Genomic DNA, 10,681 nt, shown 5'->3' with positions numbered 1-10,681 from the left:
AACTGTCGACTCTTCTGAACTTGACTTTATGAGTTCTGAGCCTAAGAGAACCTGAAAGAACATAGAGATAGAAGATACAATTTTGCTGACAAACATACACCCAACAGAGAGGACCATTGAGGTGCAAAGTGTTCACCTTGCAGTTCTCATAGGAAGCTTGAACAATTTCCTTGTACAAGACCTTGGAATTAACTTTATCCAGAAATTTCAAGTACAAGTCATGAAAATTTGGCTCGATGCTCACTCTAATACACAGGTAGGCGACGCAATGAGAAAAATGTATAAGATAATATTTCATCAATCAAATAAATAGAACACACCTATACCTTTTCATCACCATATACCGTGCAAACCAGGGATAATACTGCTGACACAATATTTCTGCGAAATCTTTTGCTTTAGATTCCATGTTCGCTGCTGAGATATTATTAATTATAAAAGATATTTTGTCCTGAACCTCTGAAGGAGCAGCCTGGAGAAAAGAAAGACAGGATTCTTGTCAAATCTAACATACTGGATAAGTGGATAGACTACATATTGACCAATAAGCTTGAAAGTGGAAGTTAAATGTACAGGTTATGCGATGTAACCTTGTTTGTTCTTCTTCTGATGATCACTAGGTTCACTTTATGTAATAGCAGAAAAAGATAAGCAACAAATAACTTTTTAATGTTTACCTCTATTGGTTTCTCTCGTCTTTCTGCTGCGGTGACTAGGGTTTCTATGTTCAAGGCAGAACCAAACCCTACAATAGATAACGAGGTTGAACTTGATTTCCTTTTTTTCATTAGGAAATTAGATGCACTACCTATTTCATTTCAAATTCTGTAAAAATATTCCAAAATAATAATTACTTGTCGAAGTGGCTCCACGAGATGAATGGACAAAGCCAGCTGAGGTTGATGAGGCAGCTAGACCAGTCACTGAATTCTGCTAGAATCATTATCAACAGGACATGAGAAATATTGCCACTGTAGAAGATGGGATGACAGGGAAAAGGTCGTCACCTTCTGAATGACTGAAGCATCTCCTGAAGTAGTCGCTGAAGATGGTAGAAGCGACTTCACATCATTAGAAGGCATAGCAGGCACCTTGTTATGGTCATCTACAGAAACGGCATTTCTATGTTGAAGCTGAATTGAAGAAGAAAACTGCAATACAGATTGGCCAATTCCAGAACCACTCAACTGCAAAAGAACAAAAAATTTCAGAAACAGCGTGCCAACATCCTTCTCGGCTTAAGAGAAAGGAGCCAATCAATTTAACCAGAAAAATCTTAGGATGTAAACCACCCAGGTCATGAGAAGCTTAAGTATCTTTGACACAAGGGCTAAAGTGCAAAAAATAAAAATACAAGAGAGAGAAAGAATCTAAAACTATACGTAGCAATCTTCTATTTTCTTGTCAAATTCTCAACAAATTAAGCTACCCAATCTACCTCCATAAATGTTCCGAAATAAATCACTGGATCAGAATATAGTCGTCACACCACTAACTAATGAAAAGATGTCAAGCTATTGGCAACGATAGCAAGACGAGAATACATGTGGAATAGACAGACAAGCAAAATATATTACCACACCTCGTCACTTCCAGGGATAGACTGTAGGGAGATAGGGTGATTAACAGAGGCATCTGATTCTGAAATACCAGAAGATATCCGCACAAGGGCTTCCTCGATAACAGAAACTAATTCCGGATGAGTACTACGCAGATGAGATATTTGCAAAATATGGTTGCAGTACTGAGGCAACTCAATGAGACGGATCACGAACTGCTCCAGAGCTTTCGTTCCAAACAAAAACAGCTGCAAAAGCCGAGAGAAAACAACTCATCATCTTACACGGTAAGACACCCATGTTACACAAATGAAACTAAGCAAGAAAACCATACTTTTGAATCCGCAGGTTTACGCAATGCATCCAGTACTCCTCGAAGGGCGATACCAAGAGTGATAGAAGTTATAAGCTGGTGCTTGATAACCGAACCTAAAATTTGTTTGAGTGAGCCACAATAGACAAAAAAGAACACAAATGAAACATTGATATACTCTAGAGAAATACCAGACAGCATGACATTGGAAAGAGTTTAAATGATGTCCAATTAAATAATCCACTAAGTCTGCAGATCATAATTCACATTTTCAGAGATCTTTCTGAAGCACATAATCCGCACATTTACGGAGAAAGAGGAAATGAGACAGTTGCATTACACTAAACTCTGCTGAGCACAAGGTTTGCCAGCATGACTACACATAGCATCATGGTATCCATTGGTTATGGCAAAAGTTAAAAACATTCTTTACATGTCCGATTCTAACTCACCAACGAGGATGGCTGCTATTTTTAGCTGTCTCTCGGGATACTTGGGGAAAAAACGATATTCCTCAAACAGATTTCCAATCATGCATTCAAAAATTGCTTTTTCCCTGCCAAACCCAAAAAAAAATCATGATGTTCTTTATGCATCCATGAGGAGCCTAGCAAAAGTGAAATCGGAAATAAAACTCCTGAAATAGGTATTTTTCCAGCACCTACCTTTTAACTGGTGAGTCCTTATATTGAGCAAGCATTTGGACCATTGCATCAACACTCAACTGGCCGGAAAACATTTGATGGAAATAAGCATTTGCTTCTGCCTCGACATCATCCCCAACTGCAGCAGAAGCTGATGAATCTTTGGCCCCACCATTCTGCAGTTCTGTATTACTATCCAAAATTGCTGCATGGACCTTTTCTATTTCTTCAGACAAATGAGGTGAAGAAACTACGCTAGCATTAGCTTTAAGAACCTGCAGTACAGGCTCAAACAAGTTACTTCCAGAGTTTGAGGCAATAAACAAGCAGAACAAAAACTCAAGTGGGAAAAACTGACCTTCAAAAAGGAAGATGCCGCATCCAGATATAGATCGAATATAGTACCAGAGGGATGGAAAGGTCTGGAAGAAAGACCCTTGGATTCACCAAATTGAATATCCCTGATAAATTTGAGGCACTCCTGAAATATTGCAAGATGAAGTTGAAAGCTTAGTTATCTACTATTTTCCAATCTATGGAGAAACAGTAACAGAAACATTTGAGCAACAAACAGTATATTACCTCAAAGAAAACATCCTTGTACATATATATACAGCTGAACGACCACTTCTCAAAGTCCAAGAAACCTCTCTGTGAAGCAAGGACTGCCAATCCAATGCCATGTGAGATTGGAACTGACTCTAAAACAAATGAGAGAATCTGAAAAAAAAAACAATGATTAGAAGATAGTAGGAAAAAAAAAGCTGATTCCAAGAAAAATAAAACCTTTACAATGAAATGCAGAATAAGTAGAACCGCTGAAACTAAAAGCTAAGGATACTTCTTCGGGTAATCACATGCTTTCATCACAATACAGAGCAATATTGGTTCAATTTTGCATCTAGTTACCTTCAGTTCGTGGCAGATTTCCACTAATCTCATCAACCCATCTGGTTCGAGAGTTTGAGCATCTAAAATCCCCCAAAGAACAAGTTCAGCATTCAGATGCCACAGATCAAGTATAAAACCACTATCCGGTATATTCTTTACTATCATGGGAAGAACAGCAGAAGCCACATCACGCTGAATGAGATTACATGCAGTCTGCAAAATACAGGATTGTACATAAAAAAACATGCCGAAACAAATGACACCTAAGAGCTCAAATAAAGAATAATATTCTTAGAATACACAAGGATAAAGTACTTTGATATGACCCATTCCTAGAAGCAACGTTCTGGGACAATGTGTAAGCGGATACTGAAGCAATGAACGGATTATAGCAGCATGTCCCCTCTCAGCCAGTTCGCAGAGTACACGTAACAGGTCAAGAGATAACCAAGCATTATTGGCAAGTACTAGTTGCTGTTCATGGCTGTGCACGTCATCAACATACGCCTGAAAGAACAGTTTGTCAGAATATGAACAATAAATTAGACCAGAACATTTGTAATATAGACATCCAAATTATCTCACCAGCTTCCTCGCAGTATGCACAAAGGAAAATACTTCCGGCTGTGAAGATATAGCATGCTTAAGAAATGATAATTGCCCCTCCACATTTTTCCAGACAGAACTGCATATGACATCAAGTGGAAATGGATCCTGCAAGAATTAGTTTCACACAATTGAATAACGGACGGGAAATTGATTAAACGGGTATACATCTGAATTTCAAAACTGAATTAAGCCAGTATAAAACCACACCTTGCATGCATTTCTAAACAACAACATGAAGAATGAGAAAGCCTCCATATTAGGGATGTAAAATTCATCATAATCCAGATTCTCAATGACTTGTACCCAGTTAGTGCCAGGAGCCTGCATTGGAAGACAATCTAAGGAACACTGACCTCATGAAACTCAACAATGAAGCAGTAACTACTCCATAAAAGACCGTTAGATAAAAGACAGATAGATGAATATGCAATTTAAAAAATTTTAAAAAAAAAACAGTGAGCTACCAGTGACATTAATGAGATAATTTCCAAGTGCATTAGAATAACTTACAAGCTGCTTGATTGTTTCAACAAGAATCTCTACATTCCACGACTTTAGCAGGGGAAGTTCAATTGAGGAACAGAAACCAAGGGCCCTACTAAATGTAGAAAAGGTATTCTGGTTATCTTCAAGACCAACAAAGGTACGGGCCACCGTTCCAAAGATTCTAGAGATTGTAGCCTCTGTTAAAGGTAAGAAGTGAGACAAGATCTCTTTGCATTGTGTGGCATCAGCGGTGAGTCCATAACCTAGTTCTTCTACGAGATCTCCCACGCTGATCTCCTTTTCAATTTCAGCTAAGATAGCATTAAAGTCATTTACTGCAGTATCATTGAGTGAATGTGTGCCCCTACAGGAAGTAACCATTGAGAGTCAAACCCTATATCAAACAAAATACATACAGATTAAAACCGTCTTCCAGAAGAAAAACTCATATAATCGGAACCTGAAAATATCTGCTCCATGCACATCTTCTGAAAGGAAAGGAGTTAGCACGAAGTGGAGTTCTTCTCTTGACTGAGCAGAAGACAATATCCGAAAAAAGGAATTCAAATGTTTGGAGAGATCCTCAGATTTCCGAAGAAACAAAATGATATTTTGAATTTGCTCAGTTGACTCCATCTGGAAAAGATTGACACATAGCTTCTCAATCTCAGCAACACAGAAGTTCCGCCCTGCAAGAAGAGAGAGAACAAAGACCGTTGTCCACTTATTCTTAAAAGAAAAAGCAAAGCAACAGAATGCATCAAACTTACCACTCATTCTTGCATCTGATCTTTCAAGATCGGACAAGGCAAGAGCAAAGACAATTTTCTCAGATGTAGATAAGCGCAATGCATTTGACAAATCAACCACAAAATCTTCAGTGACATCAACATCTTTTAGCGTGTGAGAAAGAATGGTACTGAAATTTGGCGTCTTCATCGCATGTTTAAAAACCGATGATACCGCTTTCTCGAGCTGCAACCTATTCGCGGGGCTTTTATTAAAGGTCAACCAGCCTAAGCAGGTCAGGACAACCGGAACACTAGTCTCAACTCCATGATCAACAAACTGCCACCGTAAACAAACGACATAAACAATGAGCAAAATAAAGGAAACCAATAAAGCAACTCGGTCAAGATCTATTTCTGATTTCCGTACTCTCAAACTTCTAATGCATCTTAGCAGAAACGGTCTACGCACCAGTAAAGCCTGTCGAGTGTTAAAAAATGTAGCGAGAAACACACAGAATCAACCACAAAGATGACTCAAGCCCTACAAATGAACGTTCTCAATCCCCAAACAGATACAGGAAAAACCCGAAAACATCAAATCGAAACGAATAAAGCTTTCATATCATTCAAAACCCTGGAAAAATGCGAATTTCGAAACTCGGGACTAGCCTAGAAACGCATCGGCGAGGATGAAAGTACGTATATGTGTACACGGAATTTGAAATCAGAAAAGTACGTCACAGAGCTCATGGACGGAGGAGTCAAGGTCCGAATCGTCCAAGTTCTCCAGCAAGAACCGGACATGACTGACGATCGTGGACGGAGGCCCCAACATGGCGATCAGAGATCCGAATCCAAGGAACTTTCGGAACAGAGAGGGCGCTAGGTTTGCAACGGAGACGATCCAAGTGCGAGTGAGAGAAAGGAGGCAGGGAATTACGCGCGTGGAAGAGAGAGGATTGAGAAGATAAATGATCCGTTGCGTCTGTCGTCGGGAATACATGAAATGAAATTATAAACACGCGTGAGGGAGAGGCAATTTTACTCATGACCCACTTGCCTCGCATCTATTTCACGTTTAACACTTTTTTTTTTGCATGAAAAGACGAAATTAACCTTAATGAATACGCGATTTTTATCCGTTCGAAAACAACTTCGTTATTACGACTTCGTAATTAATTCTAAATATAATTACAATTGATTCTAAAAAAGGTGGTAAAAAAATCATCTGTCTTATTTTAGTGGTACATCAGTTATATGTTAGTCGTAATAAGGTCGCAAAAAATAAAACGAAAAGGGTATTTCGGATTTTTCCAATTGAAAAGTGGGTTAAAATTGAAAAAAAAAAAAATTTGTTTGGTGGTGTACACTGAAATTGTTGCGACCGGGTTATTTGACTAATATTCCCTAAGGGACACCCGATTTGCTAAAATATTAAAGGCCCATTTGACCATAATGAAGCCCAGTATAAAATCTTTAGGCCATGAGCCCATTTCGCCCAGAAGAAGGCGCACACTTACTGGACCTCATCGTCTCAAACTTAGGCCCATTTTTTACTCCCCTCGTATTGTGTTTTTTTATTTCTTACGGTCCATAAACTTTTATAAATTTCAAGAGATAAACACAGAGAATCATCTCAAATAAAAAAATATATCGCCGTGTTTCTTTTTAATTAAACGTAGATTTGGGCGTAAGCGTGAGATTCAGATTTCTAGTCATGACGCAAGACTGTGCATGAGTTCTTAGTTTCAGCTGATTTTTATTCGTGACACAATATATGGACCAGGAAGTCTACTTGTTACTTTAAAATATTCCTCCTTAGTTACTCATACACACAGAGATATTCCTCCTAATTTATTCCGCTTCTGATATTTTATATTCAACAGCAGAGAATTGCGCCCATAAATAGATTACGAATGCCATATATAAAGGTCTCACTCTCATTGCCAGATAATATAATACAATGACATTAGACTGTTTCTATAAAACCGTATAAATATATATATACACACTATAAGTAAAAAATATCTGCCGTTAACTAACTAAAAGATGTATACTGTAGTGAAATGGTAATGTTATCCATGATTAAAAAGTCTATGGTTCATTTATGATATAATGAATAATGTCCCCACTTCTCCATTACTGCAAAAGTGACAGCCTTCTCTCTCTCCCTGACTCTCCCCTTCAAATTGAAACGCCCAGGGAAACAAGCACACAAGAGAGGGAGAAAGAGAGCAATAGGAGAATATATGCATAATTAAATTCAAGGGAATTGAGGGATTGGAGAAGTGCGGACAATGAGTCAGTGTGTTCCCACGTGGGACGTAGATGACAGTCCCACCACTGCCCGCCACTCCCACCGCTCCCACGGCGCCGCCGCCGATATCCCCTTGTGAGTGTGTATATATACGCATATTACTTACCTGATGACAAAGTTAGATACAAAGAAAGATCATGTGTATATATGGCGGCGCAGGTTAGAAGAGTACGAGGTGGCGGAGCTGACATGGGAAAACGGGCAGCTGGCGTTGCACGGATTAGGGCCACCAAGGGCACAGACGCAGACAAAGTACGTGAGCGGAGGGACGCTGGAGTCAATAGTGAACCAAGCAACGAACAGCAACAACAAGGGAATGGACGCGATGGTACCGGGATCTTGCAGGAGAGACCATCCAGAAGAAGAGGCTGCTGCTCCTAAACGACCGAGGCGTGGAGATCAGATCAGCGTCAGTGGGAGTGCCACTGTCGGCAGAATTAGGACTACTGACTCTTCCGGCATGGGCTTCACTTCCACCTCCCTCGACGACCATTACTCCTTCTCTCCCGAGGCATGATTCCCTAATATTCTGAACATTTAGTCCTCGTCCCTCCCACGCCTTACGAGAAATGGTGTTGCAGATGGAGGTGACCCATGAAGAGGACACCAAGAATACTGCTGCTAAATCCTCCGTTTCAACCAAGAGGAGCAGAGCCGCTGCTATTCATAACCAATCTGAACGTGTATGCCACTATCATTTCTTTCCTTTTCTTTTTTTTATTTATTCCTATTAACTATATATATACACATATAAACTAATCATATGATCATTTTCTTTCGCACAGAAAAGGAGAGACAAGATCAACCAGAGGATGAAGACTTTGCAGAAATTAGTTCCTAATTCCAGCAAGGTACACCCTTACATATCTACCCCTCCTCAACTTTTATTTGTAGTTATCAAATTTTCTACAACCCAATCTGCAAGTGTGAGCATCGAAACAAATTCATACATATTAATTTTAATATGATAAAAACATATTACATGTTAGAATATATCACATATCTTAAAAATATAACAAAAAGAAAAATAATAAAAACATCAAAAGTTTAAACTAAATTTAGTTTTCTCAAACGCCATGGTTCATTATTCGGAGTTTTCTATATCTTATCTATATAGAATGTGATATGGAAAAAAGTTCACGAATGCACATCTGTTAATCAATAAATACCTAGCGTGACTTTAAAAAACACTGAGAAAATAGTTTTTTTTTTCTTCCGTTCGGATACTTGTTGCCGGCAATTTGTTAAAGTTAATTGTGTTGCTTTATTATAACTAGTACGTATTTGGATATTAGAGTACATACGTATTACGTATGTGTGAGAAAAGGGTGTATATAATGTGTGGTGTGGTCCAAAGAATTAAATGCAAAGCGGAGCGGATATATATGGACCTGATACGATGATTCTACTCCACACAAAGAGAAACTCAATTTGTTGTCCCCAGAAGACAGCTTGACTTATGATGTTTCTTACTTGTCCGATTTCATCGCATTATTATATTGATTGCTCGGTCCTCGTAGGTCCATTTTATGCCTTGTCCGTGTCTCAAACTCGGCCAAATCTCCATTACCCCATTCCAATGTATATATGCAACCATATCATGTGTGTGTGTGTGTGTATATATATATATACATAAATGTTTACCGTGTCGGTTCCTTTTTCATCCACCACCCATCGCACGCACATACATATACAATCCACGTAATAAATACGAATATAATGATGTCTGTGTATCGCACTAGTTAGATGCGTTTTGTACAGCATTGGTTTAATTAGTTAGTGACTCAAAAAATATATACGTATATGGCCTTTTTGTTTTACTCCAGACGGATAAAGCATCGATGCTGGATGAAGTGATAGAGTACTTGAAACAATTACAAGCACAGGTGAGCATGATGAGTAGGATGAGCATGCCATCGATGATGTTGCCAATGGCCATGCAACAACAGCTACAAATGTCAATGATGGCTAACCACATGGGGCTAGGGATGGGACTTGGAGTCATGGACATGAATTCTATGAACCGAGCCGCTTCGAACATGATGCCTAACCCATTTATGCCAATGGCTTGGGATACCGCTGCTTCCAATGATTGCCGATACCCGTCTCCCGTGATACCAGATCCTATGGCCGCCTTTCTTTCATGTCAATCGCAGGTACTATGCATGGGTTCCAATCATTAAATTATTAATAATTTGTCAATGTATATATACGCTCACGTACGTCTATACATATCTACCGGTTTTGCAGCCAATGACCATGGATGCCTATAGCCGGATGGCTGCCTTGTATCAGCAGATGCAGCAACACCTACCACCACCTTCAAACCTAAAATGATAAAAAGTAGACTTATTATGCCTACGTGTGTGCTATACCATCATCCATGTATGATTATGTCGAAGAAGTAGATCATGGTATATATAGTCGGAGGGAAAATAAAACGATTGATGAATGTGTAATATCACCTTCCCATTAAATGTTGGACCCGACCTATTGTTTACGGAATATACAACAGACATCTCATTGTTATAATAAAAGATAATAGCTGTCTTGGGCTGAATCATTTTTTTTTAACACCGATGTATATGAGTATGTATATTTGTATGACATGTCGTCTATATATATGATTAAAAAAGAGAGGACATTTCGACTAAATAATGTTGTAAAATGATTGGGTGTCGATTGGTCAACTTGGCCCGAATACTCACCACAAGTTCGCGAAACAGCCAAACCAGACGAGACACGAACCCTAACTTATACATTTTAACTTTATAAATAGGGGAAGGAAAAAAAGGCGCATGATTTCTAAACCAATCAAATCAAATCGAATCGAATCGTTTTAGGTCCATACTCGTTGGTTTGATTAGAAATTACGAGTTATTGCATCAAAATTAAAATCCCCAACCCCACCCATATAATATACATACGCATATACCCCGCAGAAATAGGTGGCTGATATTAAACTAGAGAAGACTCCAATAAAAATATACGACATTCAGTACTGTGTATTCTAAAATTTTAATTCAAATTATTTGAATTTGAAAATTTATCATATGTATGATCTGCGTGTGTTTTCCAATTTTCCAGTCAATATGACATCACTATAATCCGATAACATTAATAATATCCAT

At 38.7% G+C, this 10,681-nt stretch overlaps 2 protein-coding genes across 3 annotated transcripts in view; one reads left to right on the top strand and one right to left on the bottom strand.

Moving 5' to 3' along the window:
• The window catches only part of LOC104801485 (CCR4-NOT transcription complex subunit 1-like), a 15,830-nt gene extending 9,609 nt beyond the window's left edge, over positions 1-6,221 (bottom strand). Inside the window, exons 1-20 of the mRNA XM_019200956.1 lie at positions 5,970-6,221; positions 5,273-5,570; positions 4,963-5,191; positions 4,527-4,866; positions 4,224-4,337; positions 3,993-4,121; positions 3,723-3,914; positions 3,426-3,620; positions 3,099-3,236; positions 2,875-2,997; positions 2,538-2,791; positions 2,325-2,428; positions 1,894-1,988; positions 1,583-1,807; positions 1,008-1,187; positions 855-930; positions 678-745; positions 327-472; positions 137-245; positions 4-51 (exon numbers count right to left, since the gene is read on the bottom strand). Coding sequence (XP_019056501.1) covers positions 4-51; positions 137-245; positions 327-472; positions 678-745; positions 855-930; positions 1,008-1,187; positions 1,583-1,807; positions 1,894-1,988; positions 2,325-2,428; positions 2,538-2,791; positions 2,875-2,997; positions 3,099-3,236; positions 3,426-3,620; positions 3,723-3,914; positions 3,993-4,121; positions 4,224-4,337; positions 4,527-4,866; positions 4,963-5,191; positions 5,273-5,570; positions 5,970-6,068 — 3,162 coding nt within the window. The 5' untranslated portion in view covers positions 6,069-6,221. The remainder of the gene's footprint in view (positions 1-3; positions 52-136; positions 246-326; positions 473-677; positions 746-854; positions 931-1,007; positions 1,188-1,582; positions 1,808-1,893; positions 1,989-2,324; positions 2,429-2,537; positions 2,792-2,874; positions 2,998-3,098; positions 3,237-3,425; positions 3,621-3,722; positions 3,915-3,992; positions 4,122-4,223; positions 4,338-4,526; positions 4,867-4,962; positions 5,192-5,272; positions 5,571-5,969) is intronic.
• A 1,067-nt stretch (positions 6,222-7,288) lies between these two features.
• LOC104801484 (transcription factor UNE10) lies at positions 7,289-10,124 on the top strand. 2 transcript variants are annotated; one of them, XM_010524793.2, is made up of 6 exons: positions 7,289-7,625; positions 7,710-8,061; positions 8,132-8,233; positions 8,336-8,401; positions 9,437-9,706; positions 9,801-10,124. In XM_010524793.2, the coding sequence occupies exons 1-6, from the start codon at positions 7,531-7,533 to the stop codon at positions 9,885-9,887; spliced, it is 972 nt and encodes a 323-aa protein (XP_010523095.1). In that variant the 5' UTR covers positions 7,289-7,530; the 3' UTR covers positions 9,888-10,124. The 2 variants fall into 2 exon arrangements, with proteins under 2 accessions (XP_010523095.1, XP_010523094.1); XM_010524792.2 differs by having other exon boundaries at positions 7,298-7,625; positions 9,377-9,706.
• Positions 10,125-10,681: the final 557 nt, after the last annotated feature.

This window comes from Tarenaya hassleriana, unplaced genomic scaffold, assembly GCF_000463585.1.
Source record: "Tarenaya hassleriana unplaced genomic scaffold, ASM46358v1 Cleome7, whole genome shotgun sequence".
In the NCBI taxonomy this organism is placed as follows: domain Eukaryota; kingdom Viridiplantae; phylum Streptophyta; class Magnoliopsida; order Brassicales; family Cleomaceae; genus Tarenaya; species Tarenaya hassleriana.
Note: the sequence above shows the minus strand (reverse complement) of the source record. Positions and strands in the feature narration are given on the sequence as shown.